Source organism: Balearica regulorum, chromosome 1, assembly GCF_011004875.1.
Source record: "Balearica regulorum gibbericeps isolate bBalReg1 chromosome 1, bBalReg1.pri, whole genome shotgun sequence".
NCBI classification, from domain to species: Eukaryota; Metazoa; Chordata; class Aves; order Gruiformes; family Gruidae; genus Balearica; species Balearica regulorum.
This window is the reverse complement of record NC_046184.1, coordinates 37,425,625-37,451,345: the sequence shown is the minus strand read 5'-3', so window position 1 is coordinate 37,451,345 and position 25,721 is coordinate 37,425,625. Positions and strand designations below refer to the sequence as shown.

General features: G+C 43.7%; 1 protein-coding gene across 2 annotated transcripts in view; it reads right to left on the bottom strand.

Moving 5' to 3' along the window:
• The window catches only part of SRGAP1 (SLIT-ROBO Rho GTPase activating protein 1), a 154,545-nt gene extending 129,402 nt beyond the window's left edge, over positions 1-25,143 (bottom strand). For both annotated transcript variants that reach the window (XM_075745623.1, XM_075745632.1), the window contains exon 1: positions 24,456-25,143. In XM_075745623.1, the coding sequence (XP_075601738.1) occupies positions 24,456-24,522 (67 nt within the window). In that variant the 5' untranslated portion in view covers positions 24,523-25,143. The remainder of the gene's footprint in view (positions 1-24,455) is intronic.
• Between the last annotated feature and the right edge of the window lie 578 nt (positions 25,144-25,721).

Here is a 25,721-nt window from a genome sequence, read left to right as displayed (position 1 = left end):
CATCCATTTCATCACCGTGGTCACTTGAACTTTAAGGGTTCCCTCGCCAGTGGTAAACTATTCTGTCAGAGGCCACAAAGGATCCTGTACAACAGGAATCAGCTTTATTGTTTTTTATTGTTCTTTCAGGCAAGAACTATTTTAATCTCACCAGAACGTTCACCAGGCCACTAACAAACCTGCAGGTCATTTGTGCGGAGGCTTTCACCCCACCATACCAGAAAAGGAGGAAAATGGTAGTTAATATTGGAAGAAGCAGTTCTGTTTAAAGACAAAACAAAACGTGCGTTCACATTGTCAACAAGGAGGATTTGGAAGACATACTTACTAGCTCTAAAACCTTACATCTTTATAGTGTGAAGAGTAAGATATTTGGTACTTGGTTAACCAAGTTACATAACTCAGAGAGACAACTGAGCGAGCTCCTTCAATCTGTGTAAGGACACTTCAACATTTGAGGATTAAACACAGAAACATAGCAATTAATGCCCCCGATGTTTTTAACAGTGTACAGCCAAAGAGATTTTCCTCTAATGGAATTACAAAACAGAAGCATGCCTTGTTTAGCACATTAACAAGCTTGCATTTACTGCTGTCAGCAATAGACCTCCCAGCACAGCCGTCATCCACATAATCAACAAAAATAGTTTGCAAAATGCCACTCTGATATTAGTCAGACAATGTTATTCACCCAAGGAAAGATCTCTAAGTTTAGGAATAAGAGTAGCATTTTTCGGCATGGAAACTGGTTTGTCAACAGCCATTCTTCTACTGCACAAAACCTCCGACAATGCCAGCTCAGAGCAACAGTAGCCTCATTTATTGGTGGGAAAAAAGGCTTCCCTTTGTACCATCAGTTTTGTGCCCTTTCAATAGCAGCTCCGGTGGTAGACTGGTGTGGACAATCGCAGCGACCATCTGTGACTACAAGACAGTTCGATAACTGCAAGACTAACTTAGGTTCAACATCGCCACGTCTTGCCCTGCTGAGTCTTTCATATGGCTTTGAAAAACTTAATGAAAATGGATACATTCAAAGCTGAATAAAAAGAGGTCTCAACAGGCTTGACCCTAAACCTAAACAATGGAACTGTAATGCCAGCACCATTGTAGCAACACGACAGATGTAGGTCGTGCTAGCTTTCATCTGTAGCTGTGACTGATAGCTTGCAATTTGCTGACAAGACGTATAAAGTTTCCATTTTCATTTGGTTTGTGGGCACAAATTTCAAGGACTCAATTAAGATGGAAGATGCACTTTTTTTTTTTTTGGTTGTTCACAGAGAAAATTCTTGCAAAGACTATAGTCAGCATGTGTCACTGACCTAGGAACATTCTTGTCCTAAATCCACCTGCAGAACCAATTCTAGAATTATTCAGTACAAGATTGGTTTAAAAAGTTTACAGAGGAACATCACTGCTTAACCAAAGAGGTTAATTCACAAAATCTTTAGTATCAGTCCAGACTTTAATAGCTATGTACTAGTATTTTCCTGATTGCTTTAATTATGTAATCTAAGTTGTATTAAATTTAGTTAATTAGCTCTATAAATCCATCCATCATAAGTGCACGTTTGCTGCCAGTACACCCTCACCACGTGTTCTGTCCTATTTGGACCAAGGTGAGGAACTGATTTTAAATTGGAGCTAGGGAAAAACAAACAAACAAAATCTCCTGATCTACACCAATGACTTGAAGAGCAGTCACAGGGAGTTTTACAAGCAACACATTCTTCTCCATTCTTCCTGGACAGAGCAGTTTTGGGAATTACCCAATGGCAGCAGAGCCAGCTGGTGTTAGAGCTGCCCTGGTATGACAAAATGTCTCCAGAAGAACAACGTGGAAAGCCATCAAGACATGACAGCAATTGATTTCTAAGTTCCCCTGAATTTGTAGGCCACGCCTTTTCTCTGCAGCCCCTTCTGTGTCTGGGTGGGTGAGCAGGGGAAAAGTTGGCAGACCTTAAATCAGCAGATACAGAAGGACATCAGGAAAGCTTCCTGGGCCTTCCTCTTTCTCCTGTAGGTAGAGGAAGTGGTGCTGTTTTCTGCACAGAAAACTCTTCCAGGCTGCAGGCAAGCTTCAAGACAGCTGTTGGAAGACTTGGGCAGTCTTTAACTGGTTGGGGTGATGGAAACATATTTGCATTTCATTTCCAAAGAAAATGCTTACTGGAAACAAAAACACATTTTCAAGCAAAAACTACCCCCAATTTTTTCTCCACTGCTTGTCCAGAAGGCAAGGGGGTAGAGGAAGTAGAAATCTTCATGAAATGGCTAGGAAAGTTTTAGTAACTAATGTAAAAGTCATTTTACAGTAGAGTCCTTGAATGTGCTCATGCAATGTATTTTCACTTCATTAAGCACATAACGCCACCATCACATAATAAAAATCCCTGTATCCCAATCCCACATAAGCTGGTGGCAAAAGGGTCCCTGGCAAACCTGGAGAGGAGAGCTTTTGAATTGGAATGACAGGGGAGGAGGAAGATAACCACAGACCAGTGAGGAAGTAGCAGATGAGGATGACAAGCAAAGGGGCCAGTGTAATGTGGAGAAGAGCGATCTTATAATCAACAAAACAGGGTTGAAGGGGGACCACCTCAAGTGTATGCACACAACTAAAAGTACCTCAGGAACAGTACCACAGGGGAAGCTCACATCTACTCTGTGAAATCAGCATGACTGGGATACCTCTCTGATGTGCCTGTACACTAACATTTGCAGTATGGAGAACAAACAGGAGGAATTAAAGGTTTGATTGCAGTTGCAGGGCTACAATCTCATCAGGACCGTAGAGAAGTAGCAGGATGGCTCACACAACTGGAGTACTACAATGGACAGTCACAGGAAGGACAGGACAGGAAGAAGGAATGGCCTTTTATGTGAGAAAGTGGTGGGAATGCATGGAGCTCTACCTTAGGATGGACAATGATCTAGCTGGGTCTTATGGGTCAGTATTAGTGCACAGACCAACATGGGCAGTACTGTGGGTATCTGCTACAGAAAAATGTGGGGCTGAATAGAGCAGAGAACATGGTGACAAAGGACAGAGAAAATGCAAAGGCACTCAATGCCATCTTCACTTTAGACTTTAGTGGCAAGACTTGCCTTCGGCTATCTCAGGTTCCTGAGATCAGTGGGAAAGTCAGGAGCAAGCAAAACTTACTCTTGGTAAAACAGGATTAGTCTAGGGAACATTTATGCAATCTGGACATACATAAGTCCACTAGACCTGATGGGACACACCCATGAACGCTGAGAGAGCTGGTCAATGCCATTACAAGGCCACTCGAATATCTTCAAAAGCTCACAGCTATCAGGAGACTTTCCTGAGGACAAAAGAAAAAGAAGCAAATGCAAACTCCTATCCTCAAGAAGAAAAAAGGAGGAAGATCCAGGAACTACAGCTCAGCCAATTTCACCTTGATCCCAGGAAAAGTGAAGGAGCAAATAAGTCTGAAAATAATTTCCAGACCTATTAAGGACAAGGTGATTTCATGTAGTCAGTATGTATTTATGAAAGAAAAATCAGGCTTGACTAACCTGATAGCCTTCTACAATGAGATGATTCACGTGGCAGATGAGGGAAGAACAGCGGATGTTGTCTATCTTGAATTTAATGAGGCTTTCAGCACTGTCCCCTACAATATCCTCATGGAAAAACTCACAGAAGTACAGGCTAGATGAACGGACACTGAGGTGGACTGAAAACTGGTTGAACGGTCAATTTCAAAGGCTTGTGATCAGCAGTATGAAGTCCAGCTGGAGGCCAGTCACTAGAGGTGTACCCCAGGGGCTGATACTGAGGCCAGTACTGTTTCACATCTTCATTAACGACCTGGATGATTCGTCAGAGTGCATTCTCTGCAAGTCTACAGATAATACAAAACTGGAAAAGGCAGTTGATATACCATATGGTTGTGCTGCCATTCAAAGGGACCTCAACAGGGCTGGACAAATGGACATAGAGGAACCTCATGAAGTTTACCAAAGGGAAATGCAAAGTCCTACACCTGCGAAGGAATAACCCCAGGCACCAGTATGCAGTACTGGCTGGGAAGCAGCTTGGCAAAAAAAAAACCAACCCAACTGTCTTGAGGAACACCCAGTTGAACATAAGTCTGCAATGTGCCCTTATGGCAAAGAAGGCCAACAGCCTCCTGGCTCGCACTAGGAAGGTGTTGCCAGCAGGTCAAGGGATGTGATTTTTTGTCTCTACTCATCACTGGTCAGATCTTATCTGCAGTGCTGTGTCCAGTTCTGGGTTCCCTAGTACAATGGGCATACCAGAGTGAATCCAGCAAAGGGCCACAAAGATGATTAAAGCACTGGAGCACCTGACATACAGGGAGAAGCTGAGAGCGCCAGGATTGTTCATCCTGAAGAAGACAAAGCTCAAGGAGGATCTTAACAATGTGTAAAAATATCTGATGGGGGACAGGAAGAGGAAGAGAGAAGATGGAGCCAGAGTCTTTTCAGTGATGCTCAGGGGAAAGGACAAGAGGCAATGGGCACTAATTGATATTCAGGAAAAAAAAAAAAAAAAAAAAAGACCTTTTTAAATTTTCACTGTCAAGTTAACTAGTATCTCCCTTATGTGAAGTTACCATACTGATCCCTGTGACAAACAAGAACCAGTAATGATCAAGTCAGACAACAGGAAGAGCCATTTAGTAGCACATTCTATAAATGCAAGACAATGTCCCTGCCTCTTCTTCCTGATAAAGGATCCCACATGCCAGCTGAGGTTGTTCCAAGGGGAGGGAGGATAATAGTTTTGCTCTGTAAATTAATTACTTGGATGCAGCGAAGGAGAAGCAAGATGTGGGTCAGGGCAGGAGATTTAAACAAGTTCCAAGCATATTGTTACTGTGAAGCATCCTTTGCACCTCCACAAGATGCACTGTGTTCTGCACTTGAAATGGAGTTTACTGTTTACCCAATAAAATTGGAATGTTATATTCCTAGCCCACAAAATAAAATTTTGACCAATGAAGATTGCATCAGTTATTTAACACAAGGGGCTATGCCCTTCCTCTCCAAAAGCCTGACCAAAAGTACACTGAAGTCAATAGTAGCTTTCTTCTGAATTTAGCAAGTTTTGATTAGGTCCTTTAGAGAGACATCATGGATTTGCCTCTGGAAAGCACTTTCTTGATAGGAAAGAGCAGGAGGCTGTAAAATACCCAAAGAGATAGGTAATTAGGGAAATGGACTATCCTGAGCCATGTCTGAAAGCTCTTCTACCCAAACAAGGAGTCGAATCAATCGTTTCCCAGACAACAGCAGTCTTTTGTCATTGTTGGATTTGGCATTTAAACTGCAAAGGACAGGCACAGGACAGATGGCCAAAGCTTCATCACAACCATCTTTTTAAGGTGTTCCTTTAAAAAACTCATTTAAGACAGGAGATTATTCCATTGTCTCATCACACGTAATAAGACAGTAAACATTAGATAAGCCAGTACAAGAGAGAACCAGCTTCAAATTTGCTAGCTTTCCTCTTACCAGTGTCTGTTGGGGACAGGAGACTACAGTTCGTATTTTTGCCAAAGGTCATTTGAGAGACAAATTAAGAAACCCTTGAAGCTACTACATATTATTCTTTAAAGGTCCCAGTTTTATAATTTATTGTGCACTGGCAATTTGCTGAGGCTGTGCAGAATGTTATTGACTTCAAGACCTCAGCAACACAGAGCAATGTACACCCCAGAACAGACCATAAAAAGATTTATTGTCATTCTTCACATTTAAAGGAAATATCGCATTGTATTTAGATCATACAAACTAAGTACAAAGATGAGGAAGGGACGAATGCAATTACAATGCATGGACAGAACTAAAACCACAGTATAAGTATTGCTATTAATTTTACATTGCAATAAAGGTATTTCCTGTATGAAAAATTAAAATGAGCAAGAAAACCCAAAACCCAACCACTGAATAAGCTGCAAAATATTTCCTTAAAATATCTTGACTCAGATGCTCAGGGATGTGGAGAAGGTGAATCTTTTTTAAGAGCTTCCCAAGTAAAAATTACTGGTTTATTGTAAACTCAGCACTTAACTTTGTAAACAGATGTGCTTCTTCCAAACTTCCTCCACCCCATCCATTGTTTTATTTATCTGATTTAATGCAAGTTTCTCTTACACAAAACAAAAAAGAATGCAATTGAAACTCCTGTCCTAATTAAAGGTTTCTTTGTTCTTCTATGAACCTTACTTGACAGCTCAATACTATTGCCCAGAAGAACAATACATATTTAAATCTCTAATCCCCACAAAGATTAGTCCATTTGGAGCTCTGCAGTAACTATAATAAACTGGCTTGAGGACAAAATACTATTAAAAAGAGGTATTCATCTAAACTTTGTTCCTGACTAACACTCCAGACTCTGTACTCACTTATCTTTACATTTCTAACATTTTGTACGCTTACAGTCATGTGCAACTGCCTCCTGTACCAGCCCGTGAGGTTTGAACTGTGGAGAAGGTGGAAGTAGAGACCATTAAGAGAAAGAATTAACTCAGAATTAGGTATAGTGTCAGAACACACCACAAGATTTGCACTACCACCCACGGGACTTTTGCAAACAAAAGGGACCTCCACAAACAGCTGCATTTCTCAGAAACTCTAGCCCTGGTAATCAGTGGCAAGACATGTAGGACAGTAGCTTTCATCAGGCTATAGATTTTGCCATCAAAGATAAAAGTGACCAACAACCTCATCCCATTCAAAATAAATGCAAAACTTACTTTTCCAGCTCAGCTTTTTGTAGGCCACCTGCAGATATTTAGCCTGTAGCTAATTGAGCTATTTATCCTGCAGAATGATAAAGAAGCATGATACCAACCTCACTTGTAAATTCCACAGGTGGGAGCAACTGAACATGACAGTGTCAAGCCTCTGAACATCTTCTTGTTAGAAATTTGCAGATGTCTATTGAAAAGGTGGTGTTCAGTTCTGTTTAGGGACATAACATAATCTAAGAGTTTCCCAAGGGAAATGCCTTATAGCTCCTCATTCATCTCTTGACCAAACATATTACCTTCCCACACATTCCAAGTACGATCATGATACAAGCAAGTGTGCATTCAGTAACAGGACAACATAGAATCATAGAACGGTTTGGGTTGGAAGGGACCTTAAAGATCATCTAGTTCCAACCCCCCTGCCATGGGCAGGGACACCCTCCACTAGACCACGTTGCCCAAAGCCCCATCCAGCCTGGCCTTGAACACTTCCAGGGATGGGGCCTCCACAACCTCTCTGGGCAACCTGTTCCAGTACCTCACCACTCTAACAGTAAAGAATTTCTTCCTAACATCTAATCTAAATCGACCCTCCTTCAGCTTAAACCCATTACCCCTTGCCCTGTCACTACACTCCCTGATAAACAGTCCCTCACCATCTTTCCTGTAGGCCCCTTCAGGTACTGGAAGGCCACAATTAGATCTCCCCAGAGCTGCCTTTTCTCCAGGCTGAACAATCCCAACTCTCTCAGCCTGTCCTCACAGGAGAGGTGCTCCAGCCCTCTGATCAGCTTTGTGGCCCTCCTCTGGACTCACTCCAACAGCTCCATGTCTCTCCTGTACTGGGGCCCCCAGAGCTGGACGCAGTACTCCAGGTGGGGTCTCACAAGAGTGGAGTAGAGGGGCAGGATCCCCTCCATTGACCTGCTGGTCACACTTCTTTTGATGCAGCCCAGGACGCGGTTGGCTTTCTGGGCTGCAGGCGCACACTGCTGGCTCCTGTTGAGCTTCTCATCAATCAATAGCCCCAAGTCCTTCTACTCAGGGCTGCTTTCAATCCATTCCTTGCCCAGCCTATAGTCATGCTTGGGATTGTGCCCACCCATGTGCAGGACCTTGCACTTGGCCTTGTTGAACTTCATGCGGTTCGCACAGGCCCACCTCTCCAGCCTGTCAAGGTCCTTCTGGATGGCATCCCTTCCCTCCAGCATGTTGACCACACCACACAGATTGGTGTCATCGGCAAACTTGCTGAGGGTGCGCTCGATCCCACTGTCCATGTCGCCGACAAAGATGTTGAACAGTGCTGGTCCCAGTACCGACCCCTGAGGAATGCCACTCGTCACTGTTCTCCACTTGGACATTGAGCTGTTGACCACAACTCTTTGAGTGCAACATCTGCAACCCAGTCATCTAACATGGTGCACACATACCCTAATTATGTGCAATGCGCTTCAGGTCACAAGACAACAGCATACCTAGTAACAACAGAAGGAGGGTGTGTAGGGTCCTGAGGAAGTGGGGCGGAAAGCAAGGTCTTGGTCACCAAATAATAATAAAATCATTGTAATAATAAATTGGTCCACAGCTTGCCCCGAAATCCTACCTGGAGTAGCTGTCTGGATGAAGGTAATTCTGATAAACTATGGTCCACAGGTTGGCTATATTTGTTTAAGGCTACAGAGTATCATCATTATGGATTCAGGGACTTGCATTAAGTTTAAAAAAAAAAAAAATCACCACTTTCTGGTTGGTGTTCTGTATTTTATACACACACAGACACACACGATGTTCAACAACACTATCCTGTCACCACAGTACTTTTTCTTTGACAATGTTTAGGGAAATAGCATGCCACATCTGTAAAGCAGTTCAGCAAACTTCTTTGAAATCTGAACTCAAAGCTTTTTCATATTAACACAACTTTTAGTCATGAGGCAAAAATCATTCTCCTTGTTCAATCTTCTATGGAACCTTCCTTCCATCAGTATTGCAATTTCACAGCTAAACATATTAATAGGGTCATAAATATTCAGATTATGTAATAAAGACAGTGAAAGCAGCCGATAAAATGCTGTTAACATTCATTTACAGCAGCTGGGAAGGCCCTGCCAAATGTTGCTTTACATAACAGGTCGTGACGCTCTGACTGCATTAAGCTTTCTGATCACTCTTCCTTTATCTGCTGTGATTTTGAACACAATACGAGACAGCACAGACTAACCAATGGATTTAGAAGCCATTTCAAGCATACCAACATTTCAAAGGTTTAAAAGATTAAAATATCGAAAAGACCCTTATGGTTACTATATTGTGCTTTTGCATTTTATAGTGCAGACATGAAAGTGACATTCACATCATTTATCTGCATTAGCTCCACAATTCAGTGCTTCCAATAAATTTTAAAAGTGAGTTTATTTTATTGTACCATACTTTAGTTAATCTATATGCAAAAAAGAAAAACAACATTCAGTAAATTGAAAACATGTCCACTACAGTTTTCACAAGGCATCTTGAGTACTACTGAAACATTCTGTAATGTATACATAATCCTTTCTGCAACATACATGAATTTTATCTCATCTGAATCAGGTGACAGTTCTTGCTTTGCTTCAGTATATTCTGCATTACATTTCCTTTGTTTCAGTTCAGTCTCTGCTATACTTAAGATGCCAGGATTCCCAAAGCATGGGTCAGATCCTACAAGCTCTCAGGCAAGCATCAGCCAGGCACGTGGATTGTGGGACTAGGTCAGAATGTTTTACTGTAAAAAACGATGACTCACAGTTTGATTCATTCATTTTGCATATTTCCATGCCAAAATTAAGCCCAATCCTGCAGACATTTATGGAGATTAGTAGCCCTAGGAAGGTTAAGAGCTCTGGTGAGGTCAACAAATTCATGTGCGTAAAGTAAACAAGGCTGTACATAACAGGACACACACGGCAGCTACTATACTGCTTGTAAAAGCAATACCACTTATTCATCCCTCCAGCCCTGCATTTGTTAGCAACTATTCAGAGCACTGAATACATTACAAAGCCTAATGCTTTAACTGAAATTTTACAGCAGCGGGTCTCAAGCTTTTCCTGTAACCAAGGCTCATTAGAGACAACTGATATGTCAATACTCAACTGAGGAGTTTCAGCAGCACCTACCAGCTCCGACTCTACCCCATCCATGTGGGGCCCTGGTAAAAATCTTAGCCATACAGGAAAAATAAAATTTGCAAAGGGAAACATCAGTTTCATCAATACTCATTTGGCTTCCTGAAGTCTGCATCAAATTACAAGGAACTCAGTAGTTGGCTTTTGATTTGATAAGGCTACCTTCAGTCACTTCTGGAGATTCTTGTCAGAGCATTCAATCACCTGAAATTAAGGTCTCTCTTCACTTTAAATTAAGAGCTCTTGTCCAAGTTAGAGCAGAGTCTTGTCCCAGACGTAGAGAAGGAGAGACTGAAAGCGTTTTTTTCACCAAGTCAGCTCTACTTGCACAAGAACAACAGAAGAGCTGTCTTCCCAAAACCAGACTCTTGAGACTCCAAGGGGTAATTCCAAGGTTATAAACACACTGTAATAGGAATAACAACCCATATGATCCTAATAACAGGTCTGAATCCTGACTGCACTATACAATGTGCAAGTTGTAAATTAAAAATCTCTCTTTCAGAGCATCTTGCAAATAGACCCACAAGCAAGGCAGAGGTTCCTCAACTAGAGGTAGTTAGCATAGCTAATTCCATGATCTCACATACTACTGATATCTTATGAACTGAGAAAAAGTAATCGCAGAGATGTTATCTAAACAAAAAAAAAGTATTTGGAATTAAATTTACTTTCAAATATCATAACACACGCAATGCTAAGGAAAAAAAAAGCCACATAATGTAAACAGCATGTGCTCTGCAAGTCAGATGTTACAACTGAGAAAACAACAGATTATATATAAATACTTAGGGAACTGAAGTTTCTATTAAGTCTTCACATATATTCTATCTCCTTATTTACAGTATCTTTAATAAGCTTATAAGCATCCTCTTATCCAGTGTGAACTACTACCGATTCAGGATGCATTAGCTATTCAGTTAATACAACAGTCAATTACAATTAAAAAAAAAGTAATCAAATGAATAGCTAGATAAATTACCAGGTAACTGAGTGAAGTGCAGGACAGAACTAAGAACAAATTGTTCTTTCCAACACAAAATATGCCAGTGCACAAGTTCAGAAACATACCTGAAGGGTCTTCCTGAATCCCTTTTTTAAAGTAAGTTGAAAAGAATTTGGACATTTCCATAATTTCCATCTTCTTGCCCAATTCTGAGCTACAGTATTTTGCATACAGCTGTTCAAACAACCTGACTTCACCACATGCAGCTGAAGCAGTACAAGTAAAGAGGCATGTTAATACACCCAAGTAAAGCCCAATATCTACAAGTACCTTGGCTTTTTGAAGTACTGTCTGCTGCCCTCCAAAACAGTTCTGCAAAGGAAATAACCTGATCAACTGCCATGACTGATAGAGTTCTTCAGGTTTCCTTCTTCTTACAGCTATATCAATGCACTGTAATCATTCACCTCTAGTCACTAAACCCCAAAACATTCACTGTTATTTGACTAACAACTGCAGGCTTGCCTCAGTAATATTTGCAGACCCACTCCCCTTCTTTCCTCCTTAAACATCAGTTGAGGTAATTATTCCACCTTCAAATAAAAACCTCTACTCTTCATGGATACGAAATAAGTCAGGAATATTTGCAGAGTAAGTTTCTGGTGGCTGCAATGAAAGCTGTTTGTGAATCTGCAACTCAGACAACTGGGGAGGAGAATCACCACGAGACAGAAGACTGAATGTACTGTACAAAGGGAGTGCTGCAGGAAGAGGCATCAGAGCAAAGGTTCATGAAAACAAACATTCATTCTTGAACCTTTCAAATAACACTGAACAAACATTTTTTTTGTAGGTTGTCCACAAAACTAGAGACAATTTGCCAAAAATTGCTTTAAATGCTAGCAAGGCATTAAGATTAAAAATCAATACAAAGGAAAGGGTTGGGGTTTTTTCTGTATACTGTATGACCACATGCAACGAATAAATAAGGCACCCTTTGAACACTTCTCCCTCCAGATTAATAAAGTAAGTATTCTTAATTTAGAATGGTCACACAAATATCTCAATCGTACCGCCCTCCCTCTTTTCCATTTCTTCAAAAAGAAATAAAGCAGTAACACACACTTGCTGGAACACATAGCAAGACCCATATCTCAGGTGACTGCTCTAACTACCAGGCAATGGATTCATAATCACCCTGTAAATAATTAAATATTCATTAAGTCTGGGAAAAAGCAGGAGAGCTTCAATGAACAAGCAAACAGGGAGACTGGTCCCAGAATACTCTGTTCCCTAGTTCTCAGAGCAATTACTTGCTAGGTGGGAGAGCTGGATTCAAGACTCAAATTTTGAGTAAGATAAAGGTAGCAAGGTGTGAAACCAGACTCCTCACGCAAATGCTCTTATCGCTAGGATGGATGCACTGATCAGATTCCTAATGCTGCAATTTCATACACATTTCCACATGGTTCAGCAAAAGCAGCTAACATTTTTAGGTCTTCTCTGGTGGCAACTCACATGACAGCAGCATGGATGGGGCCAGTACTTATCTCCTGCCTTTGCCAGCTGGAGGCAAGGCAGTTTCTAGTCTATAAATAAGGGAACTATGTTAGTGAGACGCTGTGTTTCAGATTATAACTCCTGCAAACAGTCTGCAGAATAAACATGTAGGCTGGTATATGCAGTTGCATAAACATACCCACAGACACCTCTGAAGTGAGACAGCAGCTAAAGGGGAACTAAACATCGCATCTGAAAGGCAAGCACAGGAGCTAGAGTACTTTTATGGATTTAATCCTATGGAATATTTTTTACCCTATTTTTCGAGCCCATATCGAAGAGCATGAAAACTGCTATTGTAGCCTGAAAGTCTGTTCTCTCAGGCCTGAACAGAGACCTCCCCCATCACAGAGAGGCCGTCCTGCAACCACCATGGAATGACACGGAGCTACACTGAACTGGCTGGCGGACCACCAGCAAGGCATGCGCTTGGTATATCTCCTTGAACAGTCCCTCTGCCAACCCATCCCCTCTCACCAGTAACCCACTACTTTGCTAGTCAGGGTGGTACACATTAGAGGAATTACACTTTGGCTCTTATTTTCATTGATTTTGCCCTTCTGATATGAAAAAGAGGGTCTTCTTGCTCCGCATTATCAAACCAGTTATCAGGGATTGTCCAGGAAAGTTTCCCAGAGATGTTCTGAAAGACAGGTAAAAACTGCGACACAAATTCTATGCACATTAGCTACTTGGTCTTTGGTGATCAGTTACCCTTTCTCTTTCAGCAGTCCCTCAGTACTGCACACCTCACTGCAAGTTTACTGATGACACCAAGCTGCGAGGTGTGGTCGACACACTGGAGGGGAGGGATGCCATCCAGAGGGACCCTGACAGGCTGGAGAGGTGGGCCCATGCAAACTGCATGAAGTTCAACAAGGCCAAGTGCAAGGTCCTGCACGTGGGTCGGGGCAATCCCAAGCACAACTACAGACTGGGCGGAGAATGGATTGAGAGCAGCCCTGAGAGCGGCATCAAAAGCAGTGTGACCAGCAGGTTAAGGGAGGTGATTCTCGGGCTCTACTCCGCTCTCATGAGACCCCACCCAGAGTACTGTGCCCAGCTCTGGGGCGCCCAACATAACAAGGACACGGAGCTGTTGGAGTAAGTCCACAGGAGGGCCACGAAGATGATCAGAGGGCTGGAGCACCTCTCCTGTGCAGACAGGCTGTGAGTTGGGGTTGTTCAGCCTTGAGAAGAAAAGGCTCTATGGAGACCTTATAGCAGCCTTCCAGTACCTGAAGGGGCCTACAAGAAAGGGAGAGGGACTGTTTACAAAGGCAAGTAGTGACGGGACAAGGGGTAATGCCTTTAAGCTGAAGGAGGAAGACATTTTTCACTGTGAGGGTGGTGAAACACTGGAACAGGTTGCCCAGAGTGTCCTTTTGCCCATGGCAGGGGGGTTGGACTAGATGATCTTCAAGGTCCCTTCCAACCCAAACCATTCTATGATAATTCAGTATTCACTTCCTCTTGTTCTGCTACGTTAGCAGGTAGAAGCAGCGCTGCAGTCCTGCTCACATATAAGCTATTTTTCTTGTTCACAGTTTTGCCATTAACATTTTCCTATTTTTCCTTACTTAAAGTACCAGAGTCATCTCCACAAGACAGATATTGTGCCTCCCTAAGGTGCCTTTATTCAGAATGATTATCATGATAATGCATTAAAACCTTGGCAGAAACCACCTGAAGCAGGAAGAAGTCTCAAAGGAGCGTTGGAGGAAACCCAATAAAATCCCCAACTCTCACACCCCATAACCTCTCAGGCCCAACAGAAACCTGAAAAGTAACATTTTATGCCATATTCCCTATTTATAGGTTGTGGCTTAAACAAGTTTGTTGATAGAGAACTGTCTGTCTAGACTCCAGTGAAGGTCAGCAACTTCAGTCACGTACAAGGAAAAGGATGGTTTGAGATGCTCCTGGCTGCTTGTTTCTCAGTAAGACCATACAATAAAATTCATGAGGGGTAGTGTATTCCACCAACCCACAGGTAAAGTTGAAGACAGCAGTGGGAGTACTACTTAAAAAGCACAGGATTTGACCCACAACTACACCATGGCATCAAAAGTGGCTGGCAATTAAAAGATTACAATACAGTCGATGATAATCCGATGAGCTCAGCTGCAGATGCACACAGACTGCTCATAACAGGCTGCTGGGGAAGAAGCGATGCCGGGCGTGCTCAACAGCACTCGCTGCTGCCAGGCTCCTCTGTGGCACCCCAGGAGGTGGGGAGCCACTAGTAAGTGGGGACCTGCTACCTGCACTGTGCTCCCTCATCTCTTCTGCACAGGGGACCTTCTCCCACTCTGCACTTGGTTGTGACTTCAGTGCAAGGGTATCTGAGGAGATTAACGCTTTTGTTCTATTTTCTGTCATAAGAATCTCACCAATTTTATGCACTGTCACTTGGAAATTAGGAAGGCACAAAGACACGAAGGCAGCCTTAAAGGCACCCAATGCACACAACACTATTAACATTGGGTCTTAAACTTCAAGTAGTTTGTTGGCCAGCAAAGACAGCATAGCTGTCAAATTCTTAAACTTAAATTCTTAAACATACTAGTTATGCATTTGCAACACAAACCAAACAAGCTAGCTTTCCATTACACGGCTGGTTCTTCATGGAGCTAATACTATTTATGCCAAGAATGCAGACACCAATTTGCCACATGCACAAGGCACCTATGAACAAGAGTTTATATACTTTCATTTCTACTAATCATCAAATTAGTGATTTGCAAGAGGGAGAGCATGCTGTGCCATCTAAACACTTATAACAACCTTGGTGTGTTAAGTATCTTATAATAAGGGTGAGAACATTTTTTCTTTTTAGTATGCCTTTTGAATGCCTACATAAATACTGTCAAAGGATTAAGAGTAATTTTATGCCTATCAACTTAGTTGCAGTGTGTTTTGGTACAGAGTATTGCAGCGTATCTAGCAAGCAAGGAGAGCAATGACTAGAGGCACAAGACAGCTGTCTGACACAGTACCCTGAACTACCCGCGATATAAAACTTTAAGGAAAGGGACTGTATGGATCATCATGTCCAGCCTGCTGTTACCACAGGCAATCCTCTCTTCTAATCCTTCCTAAAAGATTATTTACTGGACAATTGGCATCTTAAAAAAAAAAAAAAAAAAGAAAGAAAAAAGTTAATGATGAAAGGCTAAAGTTGGGGGTTTTTCCAGCAGAAAAAGCAGAATTACAGATCTTCTTGTTCTATAATATATATAAAAAAATTAATTAAGTGACTTGTAATCCTTGCAATGTCTCTATTACTAAACAGTAACTTAATTATTGAGTTAGAAAGTTTCCGTTCAGATGCCTGCTCATCTTGGTACTGAATGAACGCTTATTTTATCTTGCCTCTGACCTAACGCTTTAGATTGTTTATCCTCTCTTCTCTTAAAAGAGTCAGAGGGGGAAAGCAGAGAACAGCAAGGCTTGAAAGAAGACAGGTTGTTGAAAGAACAGAGCCATACAAGAGCTATCACTGAATCTTATTAGACTTCTGCTGTACTCTGGACTTTGTAAACATGAGCAGATTCCTCTGATTTTCAGGAAGCAGATACTCTGGAATCGGCTAGAACAGTAGAGACTGGTGGTTTTTACCATATGAAAGAATGTACACTGGAAAATGAAAGGAGATCAGCACATCTCCTTATTTAGTTTAACACACAGACAGAGCAAAGCCAAAAGTGTGCAACACTCCACTTCTGATACCTTGGAAGAAACAAGTCAAAGCAGCATCTTGAAGACTCCCCACACAAGACAGCACCAACAAACTGCTAGCAGATCCTACACGCAGAGTAAATCAGATGAGTAAGCACCGAGTCAGTTAAGGAGTCTGGACAGTCCCTTTACATGAATCTGCAGTAGTCCACATTTCCCACAACAGCTAATTATGTAAAGGGTTACAAGCATTACTTCCTGGAAGTCATCATCCGGTAAGCCAGCTGCATTTGCTTTTTACTCCTAATATAGTTAACAAGAAATACTACACCATAAGTGTTCTAATTATATTTTTTGCAACTTTTATTTCACAATAAAAAAATAATTTTATGTCTAGTATATTTTAAGAATGTTTTGGTTAATATGCTAACACAGCTCTCTTGCCTGCTTGTCAGCACTTCTACATCTGTAATGGGAAGTCTCAGGAGGTTGCAACTGAAACTCAAACAGGTTTTATTGGTCAATAATAAATAACATAACAAAGTTAATAGGGATATTCTAACCAATGAATCCATGATCAAACTTCTAAGAAAGTTCTACTGAAACTTCTTCTAGAAAATGATAGATAAAGAGAAGCTTTCTTCCCTTCTCACCACTCCGTAATTAAAAGCAACCCCCCAGATGCTATGATCAAGGTAAATGCAGATCAAGTACCCACACACCTTTGGAGGGACTTCATTAAAAACAGATTGACTGTGCTGTCCTGCAATGGACAGAGTCAGAAGTCAATGACACAGGTCATCCTTAACTCATTTCACAGATATGATTATTACAAATTAAAATCATAAAGCATACACTTTCTCCACAGCATTTTCTGAGAGCATTTAGTGGGTTTGCTGGTGTTTGTTTCCTAGAGATTTTTGACACAGGAGGCTGGGCCCTTTTCTTGCCCAAATATTTCAAGTGAAAGATTATGAAGAGCAACTTCTCCTTCTACCTGTAACACCTATCTCATTAACATGCATCTAGAGCCGGGACTATTTTATTGTGCCAACCATGAACTAAAACAAGCGTTTTCTCCTTCTGGAGAAGACAAACTGTTCATTCTAATGTTTGCACTCACCGACTAGCAGAGAGTAATACGAAGTTGTGGCCATGCTTGTTCTTTCCAAGAACAAGCCAGTTCTTGGAAACAGAACATTAGATTGGCCTGGGGTTATTTCCAAAAGATTCTTCATTTTTCCATAAAAAGATTGCTTCTCAGTCTCAGGATTTATCAAACGGTCACCTTGAGGGAAAATCCAGGTTTCCAGTGGGTTGTATGAGGCAAGACTGAATACTGCACCTTGAAATTCATACAGGTGTATGCCTGAGAAATAGTGATGTGAACAGAGAAGAGGGAAGAGGCTATTGAAGATATTTTCCTTGTTCAGTTACTAAGCTGTAGCTAACAGAAAATGGTTTGAGAAAACCAGTGTTTTGCCTAGACAAGACGGATTAGTGGGCAGGGCATAGGTAAAACATAATACATCACCTTTAGCCTGCTGGGTGGCTATAACTGACTTGTGACACACTTCTGTGTCTACCAAAAGATAACTTTCACAAGCCACAGCAAACAGTAGATTCCTGAGGAAGTGGTGCCTCAGGATTACCGCTCCCATTACAACAGATCAAAGTGAATTGCTTGTCCCAGAGCACTCCCACAGGACCAAGCCATCACACAGACTGCCCCAAAAGCCTGCAGTTGTTTAAGTCTTGGAAACAAAGGAAAAAGAGCAGTGATAATCAACTCCTTTGGGTTTGGTGCCAGATATAGTCTTGGTAACGTAACACACACGCGGCAAGCAGTCTTCCTGTGCAGACAGCTCTGTCTCTTACCCAGGAGATGGTCCCATCCTCTCAGCAATGGCCCTCTGTGCTTCATCCCAAGTATTTGCTACTGCACAGCCCACCAGCCTCATCCCTGTTAGTGGTACACAGGCAGCAATGCCAGCTGTTGCACCTTCAACCACTACCTCAAGTTTTCAGCTCTTCCTCAGTACGCACACATACATACGTATATACGTACATACCCCCACAATCTCTTGAACCTCAGGGTATTTGGCACGGTGCCTGAGAGACAAGAAGTGGGGAAGGAAAAGAAAAGTAACTTCAGGCAGAACGGCTATTCATGACTCACAGCTCCTGGACTGACCAGCACAGAGCAAGGTCAGCCAGCCTTGCCTCAGAGATGGCCAGCACTTGATCCGATCAGCTCAGATAGCTGAGAGCACGGGGAGGGGGTGGGTCCCAGGAAAGTCAGGTCAGTAACTGGCAAGGTGGGAAAAGCTAGTCACAGAGGAAACACTGCCATGAAAGTAAAACGTGCAGGAAGCAGAGAAGGCAGCACACAGGGTGCAAGGAGCCCTGGTACACATTTAGACTAATCACTTGCACACAAAAAAAAACCTCCACACTCCAAAGCCTATTTTGCTCCGTGAAAGCTGAGCAGTAAGAGTAGATTAGACTCTAACAGGGATTAATACAAGTTAAGGTAGCACTAATTTCCACTAGGGAGACCAGAAAGGTTAGATGTGGGATAGTGTGATAGCTAAATGTAGCAGGGGCTCGAAAAAAAAAGGTAAAGGGGAGAAGAAGCACCATTGACACCTGCCTGGCTCCATTTGTGCTCTCCTCCGCATCCAGCCCTGTCCAAAACAGAGATCATCAGACGTGCTGCACTGTCAAGCCATGGTCAGTGATTTCTAACAGGCTGTGTAATGGTCAGCAGGGTATTTCTTATCCAGTCTCAACAGCCTGACCCACTTTTTTCCAGTGCTACCATCCATCACCTCTGACTGACAAGGAGACCAGTTTTCACAATAGGCAAAACCTAACCCCAGTGAAGTTTGAGGCAGAAAATGAGATGGAATTCAGATCCCATTCTGTCTTACCACAGCCATTTCAAAGGCTATATGTTTAATTTTATTAGCAACTAGGACTTGAGTTCATAAAAAAGTGACCAATAAAAGATAATGGCAGGAAATTAAATGAACCTTAGCATGATTTAGAGCCTTGCTCTGCAACAGCAAAACTGCACAGAAAGTACATTTGGAAAGGAAAAAAAAGCCCCAAAGAAGCGATCGTAAAATGATCTAAACTGCTTCAGAGTCAGAGGCAAATTAAGCTTTCTTAAAGACTAACAAAAAAAGTGCAGGTACACACAAAACATCCACATTAAGTATGCATTATGATTGCTGTATTGACAGAAAGAAACACTGGTCAGACAGTCCATTTATTGCTTACCATTTCATGTGTGCTATAGCAATTAGGACTTTACTCACCTTTAAATTCAAGTAAGATAATACATGTAGTTTTGCTGCAGTGCTGGGAGGCACCAGCTGCAGTGTGTGGTCAAACCAGGAAAAAAAAAAAAAAAGAAAAAAAAAAAGTTGTTCAGTTTATGACTGAACTATCTAAACCTGCAAATAGTCCTTCCAGCTGCACAGCCAACTACAAACTCATTAGCATATACCTGGACAACTGAAGTTTGCACTCTGAAGGGAACGATCAGTGAGCAGTAAGAAAGCAGTGGGGAGAACACGTAAGGAACTATCCTTCATTAGCCTCTTAAACAACATGTAACTCAAATCGAAAAAATGGAGAACTGTCTTCTGTATAGGACAACATTCATTGTGGTCAAGTTCTTTGAGAAGAAAAATTTCTACTGAAGCACACTTGATAAACTTGAACTTTGGAAACTGGCACTGCTTCACCAGAATTTTTCAAAATAAAACTTAGGAATTCTGGAATCATGCAAGGCAACAAATCTTGCATTGTGAAGATTTTTTCAAAATAGTTATCTGATAACTTTACTAAAACACCAACCCAATTTGTATTCCAGAACTCAGCCTTTCCTTAGAGAGGCTTCTGTTGTTGTTGTAATTCTCGATTGGTTTAATCTGGAATAAGTTGAATTTCAGTTTCACAAATTAGAATTTTTATTTTCCATAAGAATTAATTAGGCAATGTAATACAGAGTGCCAACAAATTGTTTCTGGTGGAAAACAGGAGTATTTTATTCTGAAAAAGTACATGCAAATATTGATCTTAGGGAAGTGTCTCTCTTCACAAAGTCACTTTTGGGCTTATATTTTAAAAGAGACATATTTCCACCCAGTCACTTCCAACTGGAAAATGAAGGTGGAAAAAGGAAGCATCTAAATAGCTCTTCCCTCAGTCCTTTTTAGTTGATGCAGATGCATAGGAAGGCCAAGAGACAAACTCCAAAGATCCTCAACAGTTCAAACCACAGGAAGGATGTCACTGAATAGACAAACTTAGATGATCGGTCAGCACAATTCTTACCTATTCGAAGCACATTTGTCCCGTGCAGGGAAGGCCAGTTACGAGTCTTAAGAAGGTAAACATGCCAGTTTAACACTTGAATCACCTGAAAGCTACTAAGCAGCATCCCTGATTCTCTGCTACTACCACACATTTCTTCTCCAGAAGGATAAATTTCTCAAGTGAGCCAGGTATTCCAGATCTCACTATAGCTCATACTTCACCATACCTGAGATACCCATGTGGACATCAGAGGATGCTCTAGTATTTCTTCGTTACTGTGATTGCTCAGTGACTGTATCAACAGACATCACTTTACATTATCAGCAGTACCAAGGAGCAGGTGGTCCTCAGAATACAAAAGGTAGGATAATAATAGGCTACTATAGTCAACTGAGCTTTGAGTTGAGGAATGCTTTGTATAAATCTAAGTAGGGTCATGTATCAGAAAGATAATACTCAGCTCCTTTTAAATTGGATTCCCTCCACTTTTTAGCTCTAATCATATTCCCCAGCCCAGCTGCAAGGTTGGTAAGAAACCTACCTTCAGTGACTTCAGAGGGCCTATAAAATTATCACATTCTTTTGAAAAAAAAAAAAACAAACAACAAAACCCACGTACAATTGATAGTCTGGATGATCAGGGATATTTTAAGAAGTGATTTTACTCAGTAATCCAATACAGTCGCAGGAAGCCTACATGGCACGCTGCCCAAAACATTTTAACAATAATATAAATTGTTCTTCAGAACTGTCAAATTGTTCTTGAATAAACAAGCTCTTGATGTCTTTCCTAAAGCTTTTGAATTAGAAAGTGAAACATTGCTGAGAAGTAGGTGCTTCAGCAAAATTATCAAGTAACAAGGTCATACTGGAACTGAAGTGTATCAAGATAGCTCACTTCCAATGAGTAAGAGTTACAGAACCAAGCAATACTCCCCACACACCTTTATGTCTACAAATTAAGGTACCTATGTCATCATAATAGCCTTACATCCCCCAAACAATGGGTATAGGCATTCATCTAGACAGATCTAACTTCAATAATAAGACATCCTTAAGAAATATCCTTCTGCTTTCTATATGATGTGCTGGAAAGCAAACACAATTCCCTTACTGCTACAATTCAGATAGTTCTTGACAGAAGGTAGCCTGAAGAACAGGGATGTTGGGGGAAAAAAAAAAGTGCAGTAAGATGCTCTGCCCAACAAATCAGAAGTACCTTGCCTGCTTCAGCTTGACAAACAGGTAACATTTGCAGGCTTTCTACTGTTCCTGTATGACCTCCACTAAAGCAACAGACCATCTACTGATACTGGTAAAAGTCCAAGGAGAAGATGTCAAATTACACCACCCAGGAACCAGGCAGAACAATTAACATCTGTTACTGTTTCCTATTTGAGCAGTTAAGAGCAGAAAAGCTATGTGAAGAATGGCACTGTTAAATCCTCATTTCCAAATATGGCACCATATACATACCCTACAGGCCATGTACATTAGAGGCCCCTCTTTCTTCAGTATCAATATTCAGACATCTTACGACAGGATTTACAAATGCACACGTAAGTGGTATGGTTTCTGAATCTCTAACACTGGTGTTCAGCATGCTGGGCTCAATGCAATCTCATAACAAGGTAAAGGATATATGTGGTGTTACACTCCTTTGCACGTGCCTGTCTGGAGGACCTGAAATGGCCAGTTTGCTGCCAAATTATCCAGACCCTTCAGGCAACTAAACACATCAGCAGTGAGAAATCAGTTAGCCATTGCAAACACCAAAAATCATAAGCAGCAGAAGTGTTTTGGCCACACCCTTTCTCCTACCCTAATGCATTAAATTTCAGGTAGTATATAGGGACCTGCATTTCCTGCAGTTATATTTACTTAAAGTTACCTTGCTGTCTAATTAGGACTGATTCCTTAGCCCTTAACCCCCCAATATCAAAAAGATTGTCAAGGTATCACACAATGCTATCATTACTTTGTTATCACTGAGCTAGCATTGAGCAGAATTATGTCTTAGTACAGACAGTTCTTGCCACCTGAAATACAATTGTAGTGATGCTGGTTAAAGAAAAAGAAGCTCTGGCTACAATTTCTAGCCCAGCATACTTTTTCAAACAGCTGCTAATCAACAATTGAAGCAAGGCAGTCAGGACCAGACATACCACAGACCACCACAAAGGAGAAAAAGCAAGTAAAAATTCCTGCTAAGCTATGTTTACAAATGCCACCTCCCACTGCAATTATGATGGGGGGACCAGACCATGACACCAAGGAGCCAGTTTATCAGAGATGCTTGCTACCTTAATCTTTGTTGTTTATGAAATGATCTGATACATGTAGCTGAAGGGCATGGTATTTTTTCTTCACTATTCAAAATAAAAGAACAGCTTATATAGCAACTGGCTGTAGTTAATAAAGGCTGAGCCCGTAACAATCATGTTAGGAGGAGGCAAAGAACAGCCTGCATGGTCTGCAAAGACCTTAAGATCTTGAACATTTTTCCTGCTCAGCGATCAAGACAAATCTCTACCATCTCCACAGAGAGGCAGAAGCACCAATCCTCCAAGGGGTCAATGGCAGTGAATCCACCAGCTATGTGAGAGCTGTCTCAGCCCTGCCCATTTCAAACAAACACTTGAAGCATGGCCTACCTGCCAGCTCAGAGAAGACCCCCCACTGACTACCTATCTGGCAGGTCTCTTATTTTAAGCCTAAATCCCTTCCTGGACACAAAAAGATTTTCATTGGTGACAGATTTTTCACATGAAGTTAAGCTTAGGAAGAAGAAAACTGAACAACTACCTCTTTCCTTTTAAGAGAAAAAAGGACAATGAACCCCCAAGAATTGTCTTGAAAATTTGATCTCCAGGATCAAGTAAGAGGAAAAAATACTGCACAATTACAGAAAGTCAACCTTTGAACAGCTGAGGAGTGGTTCCTCCCACTCCATTTCAGACACCTCAGTCTGAAGGTCCCCAGCCCTTGCCTACGTGGGGCAGGAGGGCTCCAAAAGCCCATGGACCTGCATGGGGACACGCTCCGTCTCTGCACATCGTAGACTGCAGGCAGCATCAAGGAAGGTCCAACCCCAGGTACATAAAGAGCACACACACATCATTTTAATAAACAGAGTTCAGGTGTCGCATAGCTTTTTAAATGCTGTATTTCAGGTTTGTATCCATCCTTGAAGCTTGGATTTATTGCAATTTGTGTATTATGCAATATATTCCCCGACAGCACCCAGAAGAAAAGGATGTGCACCAAAAGACCCACCGCCCATGTCATACTTTCGCATCCTCTGTTCCACCCGAGACACTGGCAGAGGGGAAAATGCTATGCGAGGAGAGGAAATCTGAGGGTCTGGAAGTGCTGGTGGCTCAAGCCAGGGTCTGCCGGCGCTGTCCTTGGCACAATAGTTGGATGCAATACAAGCCGGGTGATGCGAGGCTGAAATACTTCCTGGGATGGCTGAAAGGGCTCATTCAATAGTCAAGGATAATTCTTTATTAGCCATGTTCCACAGCCCAACACAGAACCTACAACCCTGAGGGGAGGGTGGGGGACACCAGCCATGTGCCTTAAGAAAGGGGTATGGCTTACTATTGTCTCTCGCTTCAGTTTGACTGCCAAGCCTTTTTTTTTTTTGGTTTTTACACACCCACCGCCCCCCCGTGTTACCAAAGTCGGTGGAGGAAGGGAAGGTGCTCCGCCGGGGCCGGGCAGCGGACAACCGCCGCAGCTGCCGCTCAGCTCCTGCCCCCACCAGCCCCTCACACAAACCGGCGCCGCTCGGAGTGTGGGGGGGCAGCGCCCGCCGCCCACTCCCCTCCGCCGCCGCCCCGAAGTTCGGGCAACAAGGACCGACCGCCCGGACGGCAGTGGCGGCCTCGGCCCGCAGCCCGGGGGAAGGGGCCGGCAGGGCGGGCGGCCGGCCCGCCGCGGGGGTTCTCGCTGCCGCCGCCGCCGCCCGGCGCCCCTGAGGCCGGGGAGGCGCCTCCCGCGCCCCGCGCTTACCTTTCACTTGACTTTCATACTCCGCTATAATTTCTTTGTCCTTTTTGAATCTGCTCGGGGTTGACATTATCCACTTGCTTCTTCCGCTTCTCCCCTTCTTCTCTTTGTTTTAAATTATTATTATTAATTATTATTATTTTTCTGGAGTGGCTCCCAAGTTGTATCAGATGGCCACAAGCCCGGGCGAGCGCGGCGGCGGGCAGCTGACCCCGCGGGAGCGCCGCCGGCACCGGAGGCTGCGAGGCGAGGAGGCTGCGATCAGACTAACCCCGGCGCGGGCACCATCGCCTCCAGGCACCGCCGCCGGCAGCAACGCGATCCGCGGCCCGGGGCCGCTGCAGGGCGGGGCGGCGGAGGAGCCGCCGCTGGCCGCGGGGCACCCGCTTCCACTAGGCGAGGGTGGGGGCCCGGCGGCTGCGCCCCACCATTGTTATCTCTCCTCACGCACCCGGGAAAGGGGAAGAGAAGGAGGGAGAGGGCGCGGGCGGTGGGCGGGAGGCAGGCGACCGCGCTCGGTCCGTACGCCAGAGGCACTAGTTACTCCTGTCGCCGCGCTCGCCTGGGTGGGGACTCGGGGCCGGCGCCCCGCCGTGACTAACCCCGGGCGGCAGCGCGGAGGCGCATGTCCCAGCCCCGCAGCCCGAGCAGCGGCCGTCGCGGGGCGACACCCCCGCCGCGCCCTGGAGAGGTGTCTCCGGGAATAAACTTCTCCCCGCCCTCCCGCTGCTCTCTCCTCCCTTCCTGCCTCCGTGCCCGCCTCCGCTCCTCGCTCGCCTCGTCCCCGGTGGCGCCCGCTCCGCCTCCCCCCTGCCGGCAGCCGGGGGAGGAGCGCGGCCGACGCCCACCGCCCGCAGGCCCCGCCGCCCGACTCCCTCGGCTGCCCCGCGGCGGGAGGCCTAGCAGGCCCGGCGGGCCCGGGCGAGGGCGGGAGGGAAGGGGCCGCCGCCTCCGTCTTGCCGCCCGCTTAGAGCATATAGTGGCCGGGTGCCCTCAGGGGGTAAGGGTGTGGGGCGGCGATATGGTGACAGAAAGCCCTTGATCCGGCGGCGAAAGTTAAAACCCCACGCTGCTGCCACCGGCAAGCCGCACAGGGAGGGGACATTTGTCCTTCGGGGATCCCGGTTTCCTCCCCCGTTTCTGTGGAGGCCAGGCACAGCTGGGCTGAGCGGAGCCAGGGGCATGGTGGCACTGAGGGGAGAGCCGTGTCCGCCAGCACAGCAGGTCTCGCTTCCTCCGCCCTTGCCCGCATGGTGCTCCCCTTCGGGT